Source organism: Patagioenas fasciata, chromosome 1 (genome assembly GCF_037038585.1).
Source record: "Patagioenas fasciata isolate bPatFas1 chromosome 1, bPatFas1.hap1, whole genome shotgun sequence".
NCBI classification, from domain to species: Eukaryota; Metazoa; Chordata; class Aves; order Columbiformes; family Columbidae; genus Patagioenas; species Patagioenas fasciata.
In genome coordinates this window covers 10,452,013-10,478,277 of record NC_092520.1, presented here as the reverse complement: position 1 = coordinate 10,478,277, position 26,265 = coordinate 10,452,013, and the positions used below count along the sequence as shown (strand labels likewise).

General features: G+C 40.1%; 1 protein-coding gene across 1 annotated transcript in view; it reads right to left on the bottom strand.

The window, feature by feature from the left end:
- TYR (tyrosinase) overlaps positions 1-26,265 on the bottom strand; it is a 51,083-nt gene that overhangs the window by 11,291 nt on the left and 13,527 nt on the right. Inside the window, exon 3 of the mRNA XM_065856643.2 lies at positions 17,062-17,209. Coding sequence (XP_065712715.1) covers positions 17,062-17,209 — 148 coding nt within the window. The remainder of the gene's footprint in view (positions 1-17,061; positions 17,210-26,265) is intronic.

Genomic DNA, 26,265 nt, shown 5'->3' with positions numbered 1-26,265 from the left:
CTCAAGGCTTCAGCTGCAGTTATCACAAGAAACTTTGAATAGAAACTCTGTGATCAGATTACATCTTTGGAAAACAACAGAGAGAAATTCAGTAATATTTTAAAAAAGACATAGAATAAAAAGGAAACCAGGACATTAGTGTAGCTTGAAGGGAGTAGGGGTGTGTCTTGGAACCCAGTCCTTTCCCTGTCTGGCTTTTACTCGTGTCTTGGGCAAGGCACCCTGACTGTCAGTGCCTTGTTTTCCCAGCAGCTGTAGATGTGAGCTCTGCAGTACAGGGCCATTAGAGGTACAGAGATACTTTGATTATGGGGACATGGTAATATTTTTAGAAGAAGGCAGATACAGGACATGGATCAGGCTTTAAAAATCTTGTCACCATCCATACCCTAACCTTTGAATGTTTAAAGGTACTTCTTGGGGTCTGATTTTTTAGAAAATGCTGAGAAGCCACATTATGAAAATCTGGAGGGCTAATGAGCACATGGTTCAGAGCTGCAAGTCGTCATTTGCCTGAAATAGCTTTGTATGGCATGCCCTGAAATGCAGCATCCTCTCTGGATGACTTAAATGTTGCAGTTTCATAAGCAGTTTCAAGAAGAATCCTTAGGTCAGTAATCTTTCAAACAGAATGCAAATGCAAAGCATTTCCATGAAAATGAACATATATACTTTTGGATTTCCTCTTTTGTAGTGTTTTTCCCATATTAGATACCAAGTTTTTCTTAGCAGTAGTAGGAGAATTGAATTGTCTATCCTTGCAGCTGATCTTTAGATTTAGATGCAATCGTATGCCTCTGATACTGATGAGTTGTGCTGATGCACAAGATACGTTGCACAATTCATTGAGTTGTTTATGAACAATTCTCTCCTTGAGGCAGCATAAAGTCATATAATCTTCACTGAAATCCCTTTCTTCTAACGTATCTGTATGCCACTGTAGAAATCTCAGAAACATCTGTTAAAGTTTTAAAGAGTCACACTTTCTATTACTCCCTTTAGAAGAGCTGGCCCTGTGCATGTATCTTGGCTTTTTATTTGAACACTTTGAAAGATTAGAATCATATTCTCTATGCTATTAAAGCAGTTGGGTAAAGTTACATTTATTCTTTTCATTTAAAGTCTTGTTCCCAGCTTGTTCAGTAAGATGGGTTCACAATACTCATTTTGCCTTGGCATGATAATGTATGATGGTGATAGTTATGTTTTTCTTCTTTTGCCTGAGAAAAACTGACAGATTTAATGTATCAGCAATATTTTTTACTTTCTCACCTGTTTGTATTTCTCCTTTTAAAAGGATGGCGCTACCATTTCCCTGCCTTGCTTGTATTTTGTAAACAAAGTTATTTCAGGAAAAGTTCCACAGCTGAGTGGAAGAAGAAACCTCCCAGTTGCATCCAGCTGGGGAGAAAATCCGTGGAGAGGGTATGACTTAAGCTACATCTCTTTTTTGAAGTACAAATAGTTCTTGTTGGGTACCATAAGCCGTGTCATATCAGACAGTTACATTTTATGACTTCCTAGCTGTGGCTGTTAACTCCCTTCATACATTTTTAAAAGAAAACTGAAATCCTCAAGTAGCCTATGGTTTTTGCTGTCAGTCAGGTAGTGACATTAGCACAGTGCTCCCATCCTTGAGGATTTTCCTTAACTGAAAAACTTGAGCCAAAAAGGAAAGGTATATCTGGAGATAATAATCACACTGTCTTTTGTTTCAGAGTGCTGGGACCACTGAAATATGCATTGTAGGATACTTTTTCTCCCAAATAAGGTGCTTTCTCAATCTCTGGCTACATTTAAGGCAGTTATCATCAAATATGCTCTCCTTCATGGAGTGCTATTCTCTCCTGCAGGCAAAGAGAAACATCTGAACAGCTCTGATGGATCATCTGACAACTCTTTCATGTGCCTTGGTCTACACAAATGGTTGCTTTATCTGATAATGGACATGTGTTTTCTGTGACAGAGAGCAATCAGTACTCCCATCAATAGCTGTTGATCAACTTACTGTTGAGAGAAGTTTTTCTTTTCTTTCCTCAGAAGGAGCCATGTTGTAAGTTATTTGCTTTTAGTACCTTGAAAATACAGACTTTTATGCTTTGCTCAGTAGCTGCAAAATTGGAAGAGCTTAAGGCTGCAGAATTAAAGATACATGCAGAGAGACAAAATGCTGATGCAATTAGTTGCTTGCCTCGTGGAATGACTAAGTTCCTGGTAGAAAAGCCAGACTTGTGGCAGAGCAGCAGACCTGAATTCCCTAGAATTGTTGGCTGTCTTGGCAAACCACTGCTATTTTGTTCTTTTCATATGAACCTCCACGTCGTACCCTGGCCCTGAGAACCTAGCAAAGCAGGACTATGAAATAAATGGCAACTGAAGGGTCGTTTTACTCCACTTTGTCTCCCTTTCTTGATGTAATGGGACTAAATGTGACAAAAAGACAGCTAAAGAATCAGATTAAGGTTCTGTGATATCCAATCTCCATATTTCTTCTGTGTAAAAGAAGTACTGGGCAGAAGTTCCAAGAGTGAGAAATCTGTCCCACTCCTTCCACAGTCTGGGTGGTTACTTTCCTACTCAGCATGTAGACAAAGAGGGAAAACAGATAATTAGTTATTTGTATAGGTAGGAGTGACATTTTCCAGACACAGAGACTTTTTAGTATAGCAATCCCAGCTAGACTGTCATCATTTGGGACATGTTGGCAGAGCTGAAGAGAGCAGATGGGATGCAAGCATGGTGGAGAATACAAAGAGTGATAAAGGAAAGAAGAGAAGACCTAATCAAAAGTCATCAGGAGTTTTATTTAGGGAATGGAAATGGGAAGAACTGAACCTGTGATACATCAAGAATAAACCATAAATCCTTCAGGGTGACAACACTTACCTAGAAGGATTATAGGCAATCAGGACTTAACAAACAGGAATTTAAAATATGGAAATGGACTAACTGCAATGAAGATCAGTCTCCTTACAGCCCTAATGGCCTTTGTATTTCTTCAGCAGCAAGCAAAAGTGACTCAGAAGAAACAGCTTTTATTTAAAGGCCTTGATAGATTAAAAAATAACTGTGTCTACATTAGAGCAAAGACCGTTTCCATCTGGAACCCTTCTTTGTTTGCTTGAAGAAATCAAAATTGCATGCCCCAAATAGGAGCCTAAGGAACCAAAAGAGATAGGAGAATAATTTGAATTTTGAAAGATGCCCTATCTCACATTTAGAACTCAGAAAGGCTCAATCTCTCTATATTGCACTTCTGAAGTAGAAACTATATTGTAGTGTTTTTTAATCAAAGTAAATATTGAAGGTTATAAAATTGCTAGATTATAATTATCAACAGTCTATGTAGAGATCCTTTTTGTTGAAAGAAACAGAATTTTAATATTGTAGAGTGGGTTGGATTTAGACAAATTTAAGCTAAAATAAGGCTCAGTGTTTGTACTTAAACAATGGAAAAAGTGAGTTAGGGACATGATAAATTCATTATCACTTAAACTCTCCAGTTCAGTCAGGAGCCACATGCTTGATGCAGAAATAGCTAAAGGATGTTATCTGGTCAGAGGGATCCCCATAAAGTCATAAAGGGAAAGAATATTCTTTCTGCACATTAGAGGAATTTTAGAAAGTGTCAGAGGCCCCATTTTACTTCAGAGAAAATAGGCACAGAGTCAAAATTACTCACCTAAATTCACACTAGACATGCTGTGGTAGAGTGTGACCTCAGCTATGGGGCCACTTTGTGCCTACTGAACTATGATAGCTGTTGGAGTCAGGTTATACCACTGCAAAACATACAGTCTCAATTTTATTTAATTTTTTTGCTACGCATCTGTATACAGATCTCTCTCACTGTTAGTGAGCTTAACAATTGTGTGTACCAGTACTGATAGGTCTAAAGAGCTGGTATGTGGTAAAAAGTAATAAAGACTCCCACCTGGTATATTGATGCTTTGGTAGTTTAAATTTTCATTCTGGGGAAAGATATTTTGCTTTTGCAAAGACTTGTAGTGTGATAAGGTGCTTTTACAGAGAAAATTAAAGCCATCTATAAAAGAAATGGATATATCACTTCCATTTAATTGCATATAAATAGACATGAATATTTTCCTTGTTCTGCGCCGTACATACTGGATTATACAAAGTGAAATGAAATGAGCCTTAGTGGAAAATTAATTTGGTAAAAAACCCCTTGGTTTAAAGAATGGGGGGGAAATAAGATTGATTTGAAGATGATTTTAAAAAGGCCACCAATACATATTTCTGAATTCATATTATTCTATGAATAATATATGCAATGGGATTATATGTAATGAAAGGATGAGTCAAGAAATAAATGGGTGTATGTTGCCAGTGGGAAATATCAAGCAGAGTATGAGAGCACTGTTGTATATAAGCTGGATAACTTCATACTGTTCCAGATAGTGTTGTGTACTCTGAAAAAAGATGCCGCTCACAGGAAAGAAACCTTAAAACCTGGAAAAAGTAGAGTAAAACAATGAAAGTAGGCATTTTCTTTATAATTTTGAAGAGTTTCTCCTAAGAGTCATTTCCCATCAGTGTGCCTTCCCCCGTCATGAGCAGAGCTGCACTTGACCAATTGCGATATAGGAGGAGAAACCAGACCTTAAATATCTGTTATTAAAGATTCCCTTGTATTGAACTACTGCAGAGACACTGACACATAATGTAAATCTATGGCCCCTCAGGAATATTTTCGAAGAGAAGTTTAATCTGGTGCATTTTGCTTTGCTATTAAGGACAGCTGGAGTGAGGGAAAGGGGGAAGAAGAGGTTTCAGTACCTTCATATAAATTCCTCTGCCAGGCAACCAGGAACATGTGTGACACTGCAGGTGTCCCCAGTGGGAGGATTACCGTTCCCTTATGGTGAAGAATCATGATCAGTCTAGGTCTGTACCACTAGAGAAGGCACAGTCCTACTTTCCTCCTACCATGTCCTCACTTTCCTTGTAAGCATTTGCACAACCATGCCATAACCAAGATTAAGGAACTGATTTAGCTTAAAACCAAACATCCCATTTATTTTCGTTTGTTCTGGGATAGCTGAGGTGAGATAAAGTCATGGACCTGATTCATTATGCTTTTGTGTGACATACAGTACCAGCACAAGGGAGAAACAGAGGTGAGCACCTCTGGGTAGCACTAATCAGTGAGCAGGACTGATTCTTCTTTTTTAACCTTTGTGCCATGTTAAGCTGACTTTCCAGTAGTGAAACTCTGCCCTTTGTTTCTAGTAGCCTGATAAATCCATGCCTCAGCAAAGCCTGCACACAGACAGTACTAATGGTCCAGCTGCTAGGTGGCAATTTTGAAAGCCACCAATAACTTCATCATGTTCAAACATGAAGCCATGTCACTAGTTGTGCCAGATTTGACACAGAGACTTTCATTCTTCATCTACAGTTGTGAGACTGAGCCTAGATCAGGCTAACTATGGCACAAGGAAGACAGAGCATTGTTGCTTTGAACTCATTTATATGATTTATTTCAGTAACATGAGATCTGAGATTCTATGAAAGAAATCTGGCAAGCAACATGTATTTGCATTTGGAAAGAAAGGGAAGAGGAAACAAACTGAGGAAAGCTGAAATGCCAGTCCAAGGACTGTGATTACACAGTAGTCATCACTTTAAAAGTTGGCACTAGTGAGCTGGTATTACAAAGTCACCTCAGGTAATTCCCATCCCAAACATTTGGGAGAAACATCGGTGCTTCGGTCCTGGAAGAGCTGCTGATGCTGAGGTTGTAAAGTCAAGGCAATGTGCTGTTTGCCAATGTATGTGGTTATATTGCAGGAACCTTTTTTTCTTTTTAAGTTGGCTAAAAACACTACAGGGACTGTCAGGCAGGTTGTAAGCAAATTGCACTGGTCTTAAACCAAGTGTTTGATGAAAAATTAAGATGCTGCCCTCAATTGTTGTGAGGAACTCACCCAAGGCCTCTGAGGCTATGTCTCTCCCCTGCTGCTGAATCACTGCTGAGGACTGTCCTGGGTTACAGTGCTAGCTCTGTGTCCAGTGTCAGCACCTGGGGAACAACCAGGCTTCCACCATCACTTCCAAGCTGCAACATGCAGCAAGCATCCTTGGACACAATGCCTCTTCCACAGACCTTTGCAGTATCACTGTCAAGTTACTTCTGTGCCACTCACTGAATCAGCTGCTGGAGAGACCTGTTTGTGCATGTGTGTGTCTGCCTGTGTGAGAGGCAACTGGGAGACCAGGGGTTCCAGGGCCAGTTAACGGTCTTAGGCCAGTTACTAGCAAATCCAGACTGTGGATGTATACGTATCTATATATGTAGGTGTACTTTCCCATGACAGGCTTTCATCCTGGTCAGCCAAAGTGGGCAAGAGGATGAGGTTGTTGATGCTGTTGGAATTTTTGTGGGTGCTACATTTTTTGTGTCGATCTGTGCAACCTCGTGTGCATATATACATGTGAATATATAAAACTATTGTGTTTATGTGTGCCTACTGGGAACACATGTTCAGCTTCCCTACTGGTTAAACCTGAGACCTTGGATTTGTAGTAGCCATATCTCGATTGTGTGACCAGATTTGGCAACACCTAACATTTTAAAAACAGACTTGCACAAAACAGACAAATAAGGATGCTTTAGCCCAAAGGAGCTGTTCCCTCATATAAGGTTGTGCTCCTGACTTTTTTCTTGAAGCATATAATTTCTTGAGATTCTGTGATCACTTAGGGCTAGACATGAGGAAAAGATTTTTTACAATGATGGTGGTGAAACCCTGTCCCAGGTTGCCCAGAGAGGTGGTGGATACCCCATCCCTGGAGACATCCCAGGCCAGGCTGGACAGGGCTCTGAGCAACCTGATCTGGGTGATGTCCATGCTTATGGCAGGGGGGTTGGATTAGATGAACTTTGGAGGTCACTTCCAACCCAAACCATTCTATGATTCTATGTATATCGATTATATGTCTCTGAAGTACGAATATACTTTTACAGGAAACGTCTGGCCTACATTGTTGTTTTCCTTCACCTTCTGAACAAAAAGGTTATTTTTGTGGACCTCAGTGGACTAGGCCGTCTGCAACACTGAGGAGCAATGTGCAGATGACCTGAAGCCCCTTACTTTTCCAGCCAGATTGACACTGGCTGCAAGCTGCCCCCTAAAGAACCGTTTTCTGGATGAGGCATAATAATGTGCACCATGCTGACACCTTCCCACCCATTACAAAGTACCACCAGAGCTGAAGAGCCATGTGGTGCCTGAGGATCTTGGCACAGCTCTTCTTCACCATCCCACTACAAGCATCTGTACTTCCTTCCATCTCCTTTGTTCTCATTTATGGTACTGCTCAAACTGGGTGCTTAGAAACTGTCAGATAAAGGAAACAAAAGGGAAGGAGACAGTAAAGGCATGGCCCTACACAACTAATCCCATCTAAGAGGCAACCAATGCCGCTTTCTTTGCCCGTGTGTCACTTTGTTGAAAGCTTCGAGGCTACTGCAGCTACTGAAGTTATTTTTAATATTCTTTCTACCAATGTGATTTAGAGCAGTTTTCTCCCCCCCGTGTCTTTAAAATGCCCTAAACACTTGTGTAGGATTAGGGGAAGAGAAAGGGTCTTTAGCCTTTCCAGCTGAAACTCTTTATGTCAAACAATTTAAACATTTGTAGCCATTTGGAGAAGACACAGTTGGATCTCTCATTGCTGCTCAGCATGCTCACTTGGGTGTAGAGGGCTACACAGATTCCAGTCATTGCTCCAGTAGTCATGTACTGCTCCAAGTGTTTCTCCTCTGGAATAATAATGGCATCAGCCCCTCACCGTCCATTGTGAGAAAAAGCCGCTGAGGCACCTGAGTCCTACAGAGAATTCAGATGTAACAATCCTGAGCAGGGATCACTGCAGGTGGCATAAGACCAAGTGTTGCTCTTAGAGAGAGCTACTGAAGTCCTGGATTTCTGTTCTCCCTGTGCTATGCTGATTTCTGTGAGTCACACAGCAAAATACCTAACTCTTCCCAGAAAATCCATATAGCTGCTTGCAGTTTCAACCCCTTTGCATGTAAGTCTGGGACATGGCTCCTGTACCATGAAGTGTTACCTGCTGGGCAGCCCTGTATCCCACTTTCCCAGTCAATGAACCTCACAGAAATATTCTGGTTTTCTGCCTTCTTGGAAAATCAGGTAGGATGAACAAACAAATGCTGAGCCCAGCTTATGTTTGGTCAGTTGCTGATGGAGTACAACATAAAGTGCTTTATTCCTACTGGAGAAGGAGATAATGGATAAGCTGAGCATGACACATTGCTCATGACACTAAAGGGAGGAGCTGAGTGTTGGAAATTTTGTAGGAATCTGTGCAGAGGAATGTGAATATTCTCTAGTGTAGGACTGGGTAGTGCCTTATCGTAATGCAGCTATTGACAAAGTAAGCTAAGTCCCATGGGAGCTTATTCTGCATCTCTGCTGGGAAGAAATGATGAGTTTATGGGAGGCTTTTCTGGGCTGAGATTCAGTCAGATATCTGACCTAAACTCTTCACTTTTCATGGTCAGGTCAACCCCTGTTTTATACCAGTCGAAGCTGGCAATGCTTCTACCTACGTGCAGGGTAGAAATTCTTGTTCCCTAAAATGGTTATCATAATGTGTATTGTTTCACCCCTTGCTGCCAAACCATGGAACTTTTTAGCTAGAAATATTTGTTTCTCATTCAAATTTAGGTCTCCATTGCTGTCCAACACTGTAAGAGCCAAGATATAGATGAGACATGGTGGTGTGTCCTGTGTGCTTTGTAAATAAGGGAATGCAAAGGCAGCTATGTGTTGCATGGATACAAAAAAAAGTTAACATTTGCTGGAGTGTATGTCCTGTGTTAAATTTCTCAGGTTCATCTTTGTCATGGTTTGCAGCTAACAGGAAAACATCACTTGAAGTAAGAGATAGCACAAATGCCAGCTGCTCCAAAGTTTAATAACTAGTTTCCCCTGAAGAGAAAGATAACAAGCAGATTAAAATGGGCTGCTGTGGAGGTAGCTGGACTGATTCTTTGTAACCCACTCCTGTGCTCTGTAATTCAATTCTTTTGAGACTGAGAGATTGTCATTATTGAGGTTCACAAGGCCATGTAATATATAAATCATATCTATGGTAGCAAAGTGATAATTTCTTTTGATGAATAGAAGGTGGCTACATGTGGGTGAGAAAAGTACCATGTTTTCCTGTGATTTGTTACAATTTGGACAATTACAGCAGCTATTACTGCAGAAGTGCTGCAGGAAGGAAATTCAATGCTATGCTAGCTGTCTGCATCAGGGCTTGTCTTGATCGCTGTGTCACAGAGAGATCTTTCTCCTCCTCCAGCTTTAAGAGAATAGGTGAAGACTAACTATGCAGCTTTTGCCAAGTTCCAGGGCAAAGTAACCTTTCCTTTTAAAAGCCACTAATCGCTTGCATAATTTACAGTGTACAAAGTGATCCATTCCAATAACTGCATTGGCTGAACTAAAATCTTGCAGTAAGAGTGATATGAAACATACACTTTAAATGGGACTATTTGAACTGAACTTCCTATACCATTGATTTTTAAGAGCAGAATGGGTCATTACAAACATCTAGCCTGAAAAATGGCATGGTAGGTGAGATTGCCAGCTACTGTATTTCACATATAATCCAGAAGAGGTCTGTTTAACTTCTGTCTTGCCATTCCCGTAAAGCAAGATGGATTGGCAGCATTATAGGTTTTATATATGCTTAATCAACAAAAAGAACATTTCTCTCCAGAGCCTATTCCTTGTCCTTATTTCTCTATGTCTCTGATTCTGTATGGTCTATCTGTGTATTGCCAAAGAATTTATTTAAGAGTGTGGGTTACTTCAGGTGCAGGTGCAACCTCAAGTGTACTATGTAGAGATAGCCCCTGTTTGTTCAATAGGCAAAGCAGGGAGGTCTTCTGGAGGAGGGTTCCTTTAAACCAATATTTTTTTGCTTTTGTTTTTGGCCATCACTATAACAATGATACAGGTTAGATGGACCTTGGTGTAACCCTCCAGGGCTGTTCCTGCATTTCTTCTGTTGCTATGCAATTGGAGTAGAAGGAACTGCCCACCCTGGCTGAGATAGATGCTAGGAGTCCAGCTTCAGTATCTCCAGGTATTATTTGCTTTTCAGCCCCAGACATGGGAGTATCAGAGGAAAGATACCGGGGAGATGTGTTTCTCAGCAACACCCCAACCTTCCCACTTACACTCTATTTTCCGTGGATATATTTATGTGGTATTTTGCAGTAGATGTGAACTCACTCTACCCACATACTGAGCCCACTTTGAGTGAGTCATCTCCATCAAACAAGCTGAGTAGCTCTGGTTAACATGCTACTAAGCCTGAGAGGTTAAAAGGGGAGGGTTAGCAGCTCTGGTTCAGTACCAGCTGAGGGCTTGTGGCAACAGAGGGAGTGTGTGTTCTCCTGCACATTTGTGGACATCCCCAAGTAGAAACAAAATTAAGACAAATCCTTCCCTGTTTAATTTCTAAAACTTTCCATGCTTGAATTTCCCATCCCTTCAGTACTGATCTGCTCTGTATCTCATGCTTGTGTGCCAATCAGTCTTGTGACCAAAATCACTCCTGGCCTACCCTCCTATGAAATGCTTTGCTGGGGAGCAGTTTTCTTTCTCTGATATCCCTCCTGATAAAAATGAGTTGTTTTCTGTGATATGGTAGCCTCCAGCACAGCAGTTGCTGGTAATGAGGTGATTTTATTAAGCATCAGAGAAGTCGGAGAGCTAGGCTGACTTGCTGCTGTGCCACCAAGCCTGCTGGTGGGACACAGCTGTGGATGCTGATCAGAGATCTCTTCCAGGTAGGAGCCATGTAATACACACAAGGAAGGAAGAAGAAGACAACCAGGATGCAAGGCAAAAATGAAATTGACTCCCCCAAGAGATTTGGAGGTGGAGTGATAGTTTTCTCAGACTTGGTCTTACTACATGTACAAGTAATGGGTTATACACACGTTACAGGTGTTGTGGGTGTTTGTATTTATAGTATTTTCTGAACCTGAATTTAAATGAACCCTCTGTGCAGAGATTATGCAGAGATAAAAAGAAGTATTTTGAATAGATTGATCCAATCAAAAGACAAAAAGGTGCCTCAGCAGAGCTGATGGACTTTAATAGTGTTTCACCTTCATGCCAAGGACAATTATGGCAATGACTTCACCTCATGCACTACCTTTACATAGGCAGTTGGGAGGGTACAGTGCTGGGTACAGACAGTAAGATCCTGAGCTGACACCATGAAGAAGGACGCATATAATGCTACTGACAGCCTCTTGACCTGCCTTTGTCTAACAGGTTTCATGTGGCTCCGAGGCATATTTTATTCAGCTTCAGAAAAATGTGACTTTTAGGCTGTGTCATCATTTTTTGCAAAGATACCTCAGAAATCAGTAAGACTCTTATTGTGGAAGACTCTTATCAAGGAAGAAAATTAATCATACGCTTCATGTTTATGCAGTGATTTCTCCATTTTTAGACTGCTTTATTATTAGTTGATATATCATTGTATTACAATATCCATCTCAGCTGTGCTTAAGTCACTTATTTTGGTGTCTTTAAGTTTCCGTGTACCAAATGGGGTACCTTGGTCTCATGCTATGTCTATGTTGCCTCCCACCGGAGACAGTTCAGGGTAAGGAATGGCTCTTATTTCCTTTATTAAACAAGTCTGGAAACCTAGTGTTGCCTTACAAGATTTTCTAATGATTCTTCTTGAATGCTTTCACTCCAAATGTTTCAAATTCTTGAAGCAAATAGTTTTGAACTGCTAAAAAAAGTTCTTGTTTCCTGTCAACATTTCAAAACAAGAGAACAACTTGGTTTTTCTCGTGCCATTTTTTGGTTTGAAAAACGTGAGATGACATTTAAGAGTAAATGTTCTGTTTGGAAAACAGAGTGAAAATAAGAAGCTTTTATTTTTATATCTCCTGGAAGTGAAAATAAAATTTGCTCTTATAAAAGTATTTTTCGAGAAAATAACTTTTAATATAATGCTTTTTTTTTTTCTTGGGTGGAACGAGAAGGGACGGTCATGAACACAAGTCAATTCAGTCCACAGGGACTGACAGTGTTCATAACGTTGGCTTAGGGAATGTAGTGTTGCTGGCATGAAAATCAGGATGTGTAGATTTTGGGTTCTAGCATATTTTTGAACAAATTGCCCCATACATGCTTTTCAGTTTGGCACTTTACTAATAAACGATACAATAACAAACATTTTATTTTTAGATCCTCAGATAAGCCAGAGTCTGGCATTTCCTAAAGGTCCCAGCTCCAGCCTCCCACTGAAGCAGAAGGATCATTTTAGCATCCTGCAGAGGAATCTTTGGCAGTTGATGTTGCTGAGCAGCACAGAGATGTTTGCCTTGATCAGACAGAATTAGTGGCATTTTCACTGGGCTCTGAAGATGGTGTATGGGACAGTTTCTCCTGCACCTGCTTGGAAGTGTGAATGCATGTATGTGGCTGTAAATCAGAGTGGCTCCATTCCTTACGTGACCTTGTGCTTGACTTGGATTGCTTTTGGCAAAGTGCGTGTGCACACACACAAATACATATGCACCCCCAAAAAATGTTTTGTGATTTTGATGCAAGATACTAGTCCTGTGTGACAGCAAGCAAAAGAGTACCTGAAGCAACAAGATCAGCATAGGGATGTCCAACAGTCCCTTGTCCTTACCATTTCATATAATTATAAATGAAGAAATTGCTATCTCCTATTGCTCACGTTGCTTTGATAACCGAGAGTCGTAGTCAGAGACTAAGAATTTGCCAGACATTGCACAGACCATGGCAATTAGAAAGTCCCTTAACGACAGAGCTTATAATTTACACATAGGACAAAGGCCAACAGATGGCTACAAACAGATGTGAGGAGGACTAGGCAACCATGCAGTGGGACTGCAGCAGTCCACACACTAAGCAAAGGTTTCAGCTTACCAATGTCTGAGCTTTTTTGCAAGTGTCATGTCTAAGGGAAGTACAGTGATTGAATCTATGGATGTGTAGGGTGAGCAAATCCCAACGAGGAGGATTATGGAGGGACTCGCCTGAATGCCAAACAGATGTACGACAGAGACTAATATCACAAACTTATTGGAGGGGTGAGTGAATAAGGGATGATTTGGAGTTGGGCAGTGGAGGGCCTTGAAAATAGAGATCAGCAGTTCATCTGAAGTGACAGAGGGCAAAAAAATGGTAGAAGGGTATGAACAGAGAGGAACACCGGGGCAGAGAATTAGGTTAACACAATGATGGTTGCAGCAGCATTCTGAGCTGGGTGGTTACTCATGAAAGCTGAAGAGAAAGGTCCTGTAGCAGTGGAACCACTAGAACTGACAATCTGGGTCCAGCTATACAAACAGTCTAACAAGACTGGACTTTAGAGATGCCAGAAACTGGAAGCCACACTTTGTTGTGTTTCTCTAGAAAATCAGTTCTAAATTGCTTGTTGTAAAATCGGGGCCTTTGAAAGTCATCCATATTATTTAATAAACCCTCTCATTACTGCAGAAATTACAAACAAGGTAAGACTGGGGTCCCTATTGCATTAGCTGCTGTATAGGGATAAAGTATTATGAAGATCTTGAATGGCAACTCATTTTCCCCGTTGTTATTTAGTTCTTCTTGCGGTTTACAAGGGGAACTGTTACGGTGGGATGTGGTGGGCAAGGAGAGGGGAGGTACTGAACAAATGAGAAGAAAGATGAAAGAAATATTTAAAGGGCAAGTGTGGGGGGAACAGGAGAAGATACTATGTGGCTATAGGGATGGAGGGTCTCAAAGAGTCAGCACAGAGGAAAGAATTCCTTTTCAGAGCAAATAAAACACCCTAGTGAGCTCAAGTGGGACTCTAGGTCTGTGCTTTCACTGCTTCTGCAGCTGCTTCTTCCAGCTTGAGTGGGTTGACTCCTCCCTTGTTATTCCCTTGTGCTGACTGTAGAGCATATCTGAATAGCAGAGATTTGCAATTAAGAGAAATGCTTCAGAGAGCTAAAAAAGCAGTCATTTTTGCTGAATGTATATTTTGTTGATTTTTTTTTTTTTTTTTAGCTATTCAATTAACAATTAATAATTTTCAGGCTGGTCAGCTGCTTTTACCAAACACTGAGGTTTGATCCCTACATCTTCTAGGTAGCAAACGAGAAGTCAAGGAGCCTGATTGATCATTCTTAAGAAAGTTGTTGCCTGGGTACTTTTATACTTCTGCACTACTGAAAGAGAATATCCTAAAAAAAAAAAAAAAAAGAGAAAAGTTTGTAAGCAAATTCTTTGCTTTTCACCTGAGAGATCTCAACTACACCTCTGCTCAGTCCATCCTTCCCTCATTTTGTGCATCAGACCCATGTAAGAAAGGCAGGGGAACAGCAGATGGGAGGCTGACTGTTGCTCAGTTTGGAAAGCAGCTCCTAACATTTGGCTCACACCTGTCAACAGACTCCGTATACACTTGTTTATCCTCCTCTGTACCATATGTTTCTATGTAAAATGAGTTCCAATGATCTATTGCCTTACTTCTATCACTCCTATTATGGTCATAACTGAGCATTTCACAGTCGTTAATGCATTTACCCTGACAGCGTCCCTGTTGTGTAGGCATCTAATATCACCCACTTTACAGATGGGTTAGCTGAAGCTCAGATCAACAGCTCCTCAAAAGTCTTTCAGCACCTCTTGTTGAAATCAAGGGGAAGGAAACACATCTACAGGAGATGTGAGTTTGGGACAGCAAACTACATGTTTAGTTTCATTCAAGGAGTTTTCAGTGGAGTGAGGAATCCTCCTTCTGGGTCCTACATGGATGCTTGAAATGTATCCACTCTTGATTTCTTGACACAGAGCTGTTCCCTGCCTTTGCAAGACTCAGCAAACCAGTGGTTGCTGGTGTCCAGTCTTTTTACACCTTTTACCAGTAAATCCCCATATCACAACTCTCCATGTCCTCACCAAGGCCTGGAAGAAATGCTCTCCTTAGTAGAATATTTAATCAAAAAGTTAGTAAAAGGCCGATAGCCCAAGGTAGTGATAGCAATCAGCTTGAAAGTGTTCCGCCCGAAAGAGAACAGCTGATAAGGTCCAAAAAAAGTGCTTCTGCTGCTGTTGAGACTGTTTCTCCCATTTACTCTGTTCTGTGTATTCTTGCTTGCCTCTCAGAAAAGAACTTCACAGCCCTTCAGATTTTAAGCCTGTGTAGGAGAGGAACAGGGTTTTTTTAAAGGTACTGTACGTACCGATCAGTCACCTACTTATTAATTATAACTAAAAGCATGATTAATCTGTCATGGATAAGGCTGCTAAGTAACCCTAATCATGTTAATGCATTTCTGTCACTTATACAAAAGGCAGCATTATTATCAGTTTTTACATCCATGTGTACCAAAGCCCATATACACAGCAGCTGCAAAGCACTTGTAATATTCTTTCTGCCGCAGATGGGATGAGATTGCATCATGGTTATCTGTTTTGCCCCCACAGTGCCTGTGCAGTGATTTATTCCCTCAACACCAGTAGGTTTTAATGATGTTATCTTTTGCAATTAATTTTGCCTTCTAAAAGGGATAACAGCTACAGCTATGAAAGGTATTTCCAGGGGCTCATAATGCCTATGACTGAAATGCCTCTGTGGGAGAGGTCAGCATGGTGACCAAGGTGCTACTTAAACCCTGCAATGAGTGGGAGCTAAGAGATGTGTGGGTTTTATACAAATGTGAGTGTCTAAGGAAAATTATTCTTTTGATATTGCAGAGCATAATGCTTTCTCTCCTGTGTTCTTTTTCTCTGAATTTTCAAATGATCCATTTTTTAATAGCGTAGATGTCGGGAAGTTTATTTCCAGGTGCCAAACTCAAAATTTGTAGCCACACCTGAAATCCTTGTACATCCATCCTGTCAAGCAGTCAGTGGGCTGAGATGCTAAATCACAGCTAAGGCACACTGTCCAACTTTCAAAATGTTCTGAAAAAAAGCTTTTCGCATAGAAGAATTACAAAACTGACACCTCCAGAATGCTAAACACAATAAAGAAAATGTTTTTGTTTTCATCTCAATAAGCACCTTGCTGTGCGCAGGCAGGGTCTCAGTCAGTAGGTTTCTGAGTGTTTCTGAAAAAGTCTCAGAAGTTTGTCAAGAGTGATAGTTCTTTTGTTCTAAGCATTGCAGTAGCCAAGTCATGGTCAGTACATGTGGGAACACAGAGGAAGATGGGTAAGAAAATATAACTGCTCCAGAACAAGTGGTGTTTGTGTGATTTTACAGTCCTTTGCTCAGCTAACTTTCTTTTTTATAGCTCTTTAGTCATCACAGTTTGGTGTAATGCAGTTTACAGTAGATTGTTTGTACCCATTTGCAGATATTATAGTGACACAGAAATTTTTAAGGTCACCATTGAATCTTGGTCCTGCTGTTCTTAACATAGCAATTTCACTCTTGTCTTGCAAAACTGTGTTCTCCTACCCTTTCTTATTAATAAACATGATATCCTTCTGTTTGCTTTCCTTTCAGTCTGCACAGCTGTACTCTTCTCTTTCATCAAAAGACAGTCACAATTTTGTTTGTTACACTGAAATATGGCTTTTTTGCTTCTTTATTTATGAATAACACACTCAGATCTTCCTTATGGAATAGAAATTAAAACAGCACTGACATTTAGACTGTAAAGGAATTGCTCCAAATTATTATTGTCGTGTGAAAATGAGTCACACATTTTTGGTCCAAACTTCCTGACATGCACATCCATATATATTAATCATTGTGACATCACTGAAGAACTATTTTTACGTTGGTAATAAAAGATGAATGCATTTGTCAACTTCTCAAATTATATTTAATCCAGTGAACATACAGGCAGGAAAGATACTTGTTCTCAAGTAAGAGTAGAGCTCAATTGTACATATCTCAAAAAGCTGTGCATGTAAAGACATGTAAAATATTTGTAATTTTGAAATGTAGGTGAAAAGCACACTGTAAAAACACAAAATAATTTAGGTTTACTAAGAAGAATTAAACTCACCTGTCAACAAATGCATGGTGTAGTACAAAGACAGGATCATTTGCAGAACCTTGTACTTGGGACATGGACCCATTCATGTAGATGTGAAGTGCATTGTGCAAACCACTTTGAGATATGTTTGATATTGCAGTCCGTGGATCAGCAAAGCCTGTGTATTTAAGAGGAAATCACATGCTGATGTGACAATGCATTTCATTCTTTTTCCAGTAAGACCGAAGATCAAAGTACCTACTTTCACTTCATTTACGTTCAGCTTTTTAGACAAGGGCTTAGGAAAACACATAAAGGAGTGCTAATATATTTCAAAGGCATAGCAAAGATGAAATTCGAATAAACTAAATTAAAACTCCTGCCATGTAGCTAATGCCACATGTCAGCAAATGTACTGCTTAATTTCGTTATATTTTTAAATTTCTTTGTCCATTATGTCTGGCTGTTAAAAGGCAACGTAATCCCTTCAAACATTTATGTGTGTACATTTATTCATGCTAAGAAAATTTATTAACTTTATTTTCATTTTTGATTTCTGTATTTATACACTCCTAAGATACAACAGGCTATTTTATCTCATCATATAATCAGTCACTTTATGTTGTTTGTCACTATAGAACACATAGGAGCCAACACAATACAAGCTGTAATCTTTACAAAAAGATTTGGTAAATAATCAATAATCTTTCACAGTCAGACTTGTAGGATGAGAGTCTGTGGATTTCTGTTATATTAGAGGGCACTAAAAATATGGACTTTGAGAAGAGGTCACAAAAGCCAGCCTCAAAATAGGAAATACTGGAAGATGAGTCTCTCCGTTAGTTTTTATTTCGGTCGTCTGTCCATACCTCAGCTCTGATGCTGGTAGCCCTTCTCAGTCTGCTGGCAACAAAGCTTACTCCTGACTTGTAAGGACTCCTAATAAAAGTTAGCTCAACCATCTGATCCACCTCTGGGTTTTTCCAAAAGAATAAAAGCAGAAAAATATGTTGTCCTCCCAGTCTTTTTCTTAACTTATTGCTAGTTCTACTATTTAACACACACTGCAAAACCTCTCTGCTCTCTCTCTTTGATTTGATTTGATTCCTGGAGATGTCTTGTTCTCACAGCTTTTGTAAGCTGTAGGATGAGGGATGGATGAGGGAGCATAACTGAGATATATTAAAACATCTTTACAACTTAATAATAATAAAAAAAGGGCTGTGAATGATATGTTTGTTGTGCTGATCCTCAGCATTTTCCCAATATTGTTTCAGATAATCAAGTCTGCAAGATGGAGAAAATTCACAGAATCACAGAATGTTAGGGATTGGAAGGGACCTCAAAAGATCATCCAGTCCAATCCCCCTGCCAGAGCGGGAACACCCAGATGAAGTTACACAGGAAGGTGTCCAGGTGGGTTTTGAATGTCTCCAGAGTAGAAGTCTCCACAACCTCCCTGGGCAGCCTGTTCCAGTGCTCTGTTACGCTCACTGAGAAGAAGTTTCTTCTCAAATTTAAGTGGAACCTCTTGTGTTCCAGTTTGAACCCATTACCCCTTGTCCTATCATTGGTTGTCACTGAGAAGAGCCTGGCTCCATCCTCGTGACACTCACCCTTCATATATCTGTAAACATTAATGAGGTCACCCTTCAGTCTCCTCCAAACTAAAGAGACCCAACTCCCTCAGCCTTTACTCGTAAGAGAGATGCTCCACTCCCTTAATCACCTTTTTTGCCCTGCACTGGACTCTCTCCAGCAGTTCCCTGTCCTCTTTGAACTGAGGGGACACAATATTCCAGATGTGGTTTCACCAGGGCAGAGTAGAGGGGAAGGAGAACCTCTCTGGACCTACTAACCACCCCTCTTCTAATCCACCCCAGGATGCCATTGGCCTTCCTGGCCACAAGGGCCCAGTGCTGGCTCACGGTCATCCTGCTGTCCACCAGGACACCCAGGTCCCTTTCCCCTACACTGCTCTCCAATAGGTCATTCCCCAACTTATACTGGAATCAGGGATTGTTCCTGCCCAGATGTAAGACTCAACACTTGCCCTTGTTATATTTCATTAAATTTTTCCCTGCCCAGCTCTCCAGGATGTCCAGCTCTTCTCTTTGGGAAATGCCTCACACATTTTGAAAACTTGCTTTACTTATTTATTTGGACTGAGAACTAGCATTTGAAAGAGCATCAGCAATATACTTTTAAAGTGAATCTCCCAACAGTCCTTCTGCTTCATGCTGTGAATCACATCAAAGGACAATTTCTGACTTTGCAAGCTGAATTCCTTTTGGAGAAAACCTAAAATGTATCAACCATCAGTGGGTATTCAGTTCACGGGACTGAACCGGAGCTAGTGTGAAAGAACCCCTTCCATGTCAAAACCCACATGCATACCATAGAAGTCAGGTCCTCATCACCAACTATTTTGCTCTTTGGATTTGCTCCTCTTTGAGTCACACAAAGTATTAATTGAGATGTGGCTAGAGATGCCTTATGAATAGAGTCATATTCTGTGAACTTGGAAACTTGAGTTTTAGACCCCACTGGGACTCTGATCTGTATGAAATGATTGCACTTTGTCACGCTAAATTCCCTCATTGGGCTTTGCCTTTTCTGTTACTTCAAACAAGGGAAAAGCATCTAGCATAAAACCACTGATAACTATAATAAGGGTCAAATCATAGCTGTGGCATCTAGGAACCAATACGACATAATAGCCATCCATCTTTCTAATTTTAATAGTATGGCAAAAAAATTGAGAAATTAAAGGAAAGTCAGAGTAGAAAACATAATCGGTACAGTTGGAGAAGGCAGAGTTCGCTTATGATGAAAATTGTAAGACTTCAGGGTGGAGTGAGTCTGGAGTGCCTAGGGATAACTGCAGGTTTCCAGTACATCAGATGTGGACCAGGATTCCCGAAGATGCTGCATGGTGACATAAACAGCAATGAGTTCTCAAAGGGAAAATCTTGCCCACCGAAATTTGCCTAATGGTGAACGCTACGTTATCTAGCTGTCAATCAGGAGAGCAGAGTTAAATATTAACTATGAAGAAAGATGTCCATTGACAGTCTGGCCAGAACTCACAGGAACTGATGGCAGCAATTTTGGCCTTCTTTGCTGATGGCCACAGCACATGATCGTTGAGATCAGTTGATATAGCAATACTAGGAAATTTCTGTGAATATTAACTGGAAAAGATCTATCTGTATATAATTTTGAATCAACTCTTTCACTTATATTCAACAGCATTATAAGTATGTTTAAGGGAAGGTAAACTTTATGCAGAATCTAGGCAGATGTTTTATATCAGACCTTGGATGCTTAACATTTCTCAATGGGCTGCAAACACTTGATATAATCATTCATTAAAAAAATATACAGAATACTCATTTTGGCTCTGGACAACTTTTCATGGAACAACTGAACACAAGCAATTTATCTTAATGATCAAAAGCACTGTAACTGGGACAGCTTTAGCAATCCCACCCTCCAGCTCCCAGTTAATCGAGGTGCATTCAGTCAGTGTCAAAGGTGACTTCATATTTAACCATGCACATGAGAAGTTCTAATATCTGATTTCTAGTTATGATAACTCCATATAAATAGTAAAGCTAGCAGGAATAAAACCACAATGTGGCATCATTCTGTTTTATTAGCCTGGGTCTTATTCTTTTCTCTTAGACTTTTAAAAATACTTTGGTACAATCAGCTATTCAGGATGACATACTGTGAAAAAGGGTAGAGCCAAGTAAAAAGAATATGTGAAAACATGAGGAGTGTTGCAAAGTACAGGAAATTTTGGTGAGGTGGCTGCAGCATTTACATCACTTCTACAGCAAATGTGAGGCTGGAGATCTACAAGTGCAGGGAGCTGAAATAAGAGCTCTCCACCTCTAGAAAGGGCAACTCCATTTCCTCCACCTGCCTTCCCCACGCCGTGCCTTCCTCTCCTAAGCATTAACTGCCCCTCATTAGTCCTTCTGTGAACTGATTTAAACTAACCTGGAGTGTGGGATGTCAGTATTTTTCCAGGCTACTGAGATACAGTACCTCATGCAAGGGTATGATGAAAACCAGTGTTGGTACCAAAAAAGGAGGGAGAACGCCTGGCTGTTTGATGGAGGAGGTTGCATAGCGAAGCAGAACTGTCCCTGATGGCAGTGAGCTGTTAAATCATCAGGCCTGCATAGGAAGCTGTAGCTATCAGACTTCCTTTTAAACCCTCATTTAATTACCATGCATTAGAAATAGCCATCAGGGCATACATCACTGAATTGAATGGAAGTTCTACCAGTGATTTCAATAAGAGAAAAATCACATTTCCAAGATATTGTAAACCTGACCCTGCTCCTCCTCAGAGCACTGTAAATCAGCAACAGTAATTCAGTGGATTTGAAGTAGCTTCACTGGAGCCAGGCCAAATTAAATCAGATAGGTATTTAGCCCCAAGTTTTCTATAGGAGGAGCTAAAGATACCTCTCAAAATTAAGGCTGCTTGACAGTTTCTAGGGTTATAATAGAGTATTGAATTATATTAACTTCAAATTTTACAATCTAATAAAGAGGACCACAGAAGCCCATGTACAATCACTCAAGTGCACAGCTTTATATTTTGAAAGCAGGTAGTGTTTTCCTCAGTTGCTCATTTGTCACGGACTAAGAGCTGTGAGTACAGTGAGCACATGGAGCGCTGAGCTCAGAGAGAATTAGCAGCCTTCAGTGCTACAGGAGTGGAGGAATTACCTCAACAAGCCTATCTCCTCTGATTGTTTTAGTGGACTGCTTAGCATCTGTGAAACCCTAACATCACTGACATATTCATAACATTTCTGCAGGTGTTGCTTATTTTTTTTAACTGAAAAACTGTATTACAAAAGAAATTTTAATATTGTACAACTTTTTAGACCAGTGGTTAAGACAGAAGGGACTTTAAAGGTCAAATTCTGTTTTGTATATTGTGTTTTGAGGGGATCTAGTGCACCCTTGATAAGTTCGCAGACAACACCAAGTTGGGTGGAAGTGTTGATTTGCTCAAGGGTAGGAAGGCTCTACAGAGGGATCTGGACCAGCTGGATCATTGGGCTGAGGCCACTTGTATGAGGTTCAACAAGGCCAAGTGCCAGGTCCTGCACTTGGGTCAGAACAACCTCAGGCAACTCTACAGGCTTGGGAAAGAGTGGCTGGAAATCTGCCTGGAGGAAAAAGACCTGGGGGTGTTGATTGACAGCTGGCTGAATATGAGCCAGTGTGTGCCCAAAAAGACCAACAGCATCCTGGCTTGTTTCAGAAATAATGTGGACAGCAGGACCAGGGCAGGGATCATCCCAATGTACTCAGCACAGATGGGACCACACCTTGAAGTCTGTGTTCAGTTTTGAGCCCCTCACTACAAGAAAGACCTTGAAGTGCTGGAGAGAGTTCAGAGAAGGGAACAAAGCTGGGCAAGGGTCTGGAGCACAAGTCTGATGAGGAGCAGCAGAGGGAGTTGGGCTGTTTAATCTGGAGAAAAGGAGCCTGAGGGGAGACCTTATTGCTGTCTACAACTACCTGAAAGGAGGTTTTAGTGAGGTGGGGGTTGGTCTCTTTTCCCAACTGACAAGAGGAAACGGTCTGAAGTTGCACCAAAGGAAGGTTAGACTCAGTACGTGGAAAATTTTCTCCATAGAAAGGGTTGTCAATCATAGGAACAGGCTGCCCAGGGAAGTGGTGGAGTCACCATTTCTGAAGGTTTCGAAAGACATGTAGATATGGTGCTTATGGACATGGTTTAGTGGTGGGCTTGGCAGTGTTACGTTAACAGTTGGACTTGACAATCCTAAAAGTCTTTTCCAACCAAAATTATTCTATGATCCTATGTCTGAGTCCAACTGGGTGATAAACTTATTCCCATTCTCCCTGAGGATGATTTTTTTCTTTAATAAGGATTTCACATTTCACAGAAGGTCAGTTCAGATACAATTATTTACTATAAAATAAGAAAGAAGATACAGATATGAGAATTTTAAAGCCATATCCTTGCTGGTCTTTGAAGTTAGTGATGTTATTCTGGCTTATGTTTGTGGAGTTTTTCTGCCACTGACAATCTCACAATAAATTTTTCAGGGTTCAATCTTTCATATTTTATCAAGCTGTATTATCACTGTAATCTCTCTAGAGTGAGGTAGCTGCAAGATCTGCAGAATTTGGCCTAGGGGGCTGTAGTAAATGAACATTTGTGACTATCTAATTTAGACCATGTCACTATATAGTTTTTTTTTCTTAAAATGACTCTTGCAGAGCTTCACTGTGGTCTGGGCTGAACAGTTTTTGTAGTTCTCTGGTGATGACCCTCTGCAACTTGACAGCCCTTTCTCAGTGTGCAGAGGTTGAGAGTTTGAGCAGATTGAGAAATATTGGCTGTGGGTTAAAACTTTTTTAATAAGAATTTTTCTGTTGGCAAACTTCGTTTTGAGAAATCATTTTTCACTAGCTATATGGATGACAGTGAAAATACTGAGAAAAAATTTGCAGATGGAAATCTCGCATTTCAGAAAAAAGGGAAAATGTCCTATTAGAATGAAATTACATTTTGAAGTGTTTGATGTTTTATTCCATTATTTCATGACAGAACAGCAGTAACAATACAGAATCGTGATAGACAGTGGAATGCTATGACATGGCTTGACTTGATACCATGTGTCATGAGTTAATTCATGAATAATGAAAGGCATATAGAGTTTTAGAATTTTTAAAAAATGTTACTTTGTCACTTTGTGCAAAACTTGGGAGGCGCTGATTTTCATTTGAAGTTTCCATGAATAAAATAATTACAAAAGTGGCATTTGCTCATAAAGAAAAAAAGATTCTACATTTTTCAGCCAACTCTTTTTCTAAGGAGATAGTATTCAAGGTGTCACACAAAAACTGAACTGCATGAAGAAGAAACCCAACTATTTCATTTCCAGTCAGCTAATCCACTTCCGATCTCACCTGCTGCTTATAAATGAGACTGATTTTCTGTTGTCTTCTTGTGTCCATGTAGTGTTTAGTGAAGCCAACATTATTCCCCAGTTAGAGCCACTATTCAGAAAATCCTATTTAAAATAATTGCTTTCACTTCAAGGAGAAATGTGCAAACTGCTTTCAACATGTTGCTTTGCAGTCAAAGCAGAAACTAGCCTGTTCCAGAGTGAGAGGGGCTCAGTTTCAGGGCATGTTGTTTTATTGAATAATATTGATCATTGCTGTTTATCACTGTTGTGGTTAGTCTTCAGTGATATAAGTTCGGTCTCTATAGAAGCATTTTCTATTAGTCAAACACAGATTCAGCCTGTGTTGTTGGTGTCTGCTCATAGTGATGCTGATATAATACCTACCCCTTCAAAAGGTAAAGAGATTTTTTCTTCATTCTATTACACCCAAGCATGGAAGAGCATAAAATTTTGCCCACAAGTAGTTCTATGTGATTTATTCTTCTAAGTGATCACAGTTGTTTTCCGTTAGAGAACTAAAATTGAGGAGTAAATCTCACATTGGCGTGAATCAGAAACCACTTCATTACTGTCACTAGCTTGGTTCTGGTAATCTTTTGTAAATCTAGAGTAACCCCAGTAAAGTCAAGGAACTTGCTTTGAATTTACTTTGGATCTAAAAGAGATTAGAATATGACCTTAGGTGTATTTGGACAAACTTGTGTAAGCAAGTAAAGAAGTATTCAAAAGTTTTTGCTTAGAAAAAGAAGTAAATGTTAGAAACTATAGAGTGTTAGCAGGTTTGTAAGAATGTCATTGTACAGTAAAGCTACTTTAAAAACTTTCCATCATATTTTCCATTAGCCATGTATTCTTGGCTTTGCATTGCAGTGCACTGTCTTGTTAGCTAAATAAATGAGTTGACAGAAACATCTGAGTTCCTGTAGTATAAAGATGAGTGTAGAAATAATTCAGGTTAAAAAATAAAATATCCTTAAGGAAAAAAAAAAGAAAATGAAAAGATGTTTCAGAATAACACTATGGATGATGGAATAAGCTCCATCTCCATAGTAATATCGATAAATGCCTACTAAACTATATCTGGCTTGCATTTAGACAGACTCCTCACCAAAAAAGCCACTTAACATGGAATGCTGTGGACACAGTTTCAGTCTAGTGATCTCTGGCTCTAATGAAATATTCTTACGGAAAGAAAGTTAACATCACCCTGTTGACCTTTACTCTCCTCCATACCAGTTCCTGCATGCTGTAGATCTCCTTTAGCTAGGTTATAAAAGTTAGACAACAGTATAAGACCTGGTAATTGCCCGGGGAGTTGGATTATGAGCAAACATGGTTGCTTCCCTAACAGGATTTCCCCTAGAGAGGATCTAATGTTAGGTGGATGATGGTTTTTTTGTTTGTTTGTTTGTGTTTGCTTTTATTTTGTTTGTTGGGTTTTATTTGTTTCTTGTTTTGTTTTGGTTTGGTTTTGTCTACAGAGCTTCTAAGGAGGGGACATTCATTGCCTCAGTCTTATTCTGATGATCTTTTCCTCACTGTCCTACAAATCCCCAGGATCCATCTACATGGATCCTAGGACTTTCAAAGGTCCACCTTCACTTCCAGGAGAAAAGGAACTGCTCAGTCTCTTTTCTTGTCTTTTAGAATCACGTAGGAGGGATCCTACAGATGCTCTGGAAGGGCTGTGACGCATGTCAGGGAGGGTATATCTGGATGGACTGATAAAACAAACATACTCTGCCCCTGTGTTTAGCTAACTGGATGTGTCCAGAAGCCGTGCAGCACTATGACCTAGATAATATATGCTGCTTCTGTAGCTACCTAAGCTGTATGGCTTCTGAATAATATCTAACTTGCATATATCCTCAAGAACATTTAATTTTTTCCCTAGTATACTGGAAGAACTATCTAAATCACATGAAATCCATTAGAATCTATTGGTGGCAAACGTGACATGCCTTGTGTGGCATTTGTAGGGCTCTAAATGACCACAGTGATGGGCTGAATATTCATAACCTCAGTTGGGTGCAAGGTGAACAGTCTTAAGCTTCTGAAGAGTTGTTAAGGGAATAAAAGAACTCACTTGGAGCAAAATTTGATCCAGAAGAGCTACTTTCACATGCTGTTACATTGCTATTACTCAGATTAAAGCTTGACGCTCTTCAAGTGCGATTGGCAGATGACACTATGATATTAAGAAACGCCAACCATCACTGTGCTTGCTAGCCATGAAATTAATGTGACATAGAGACAG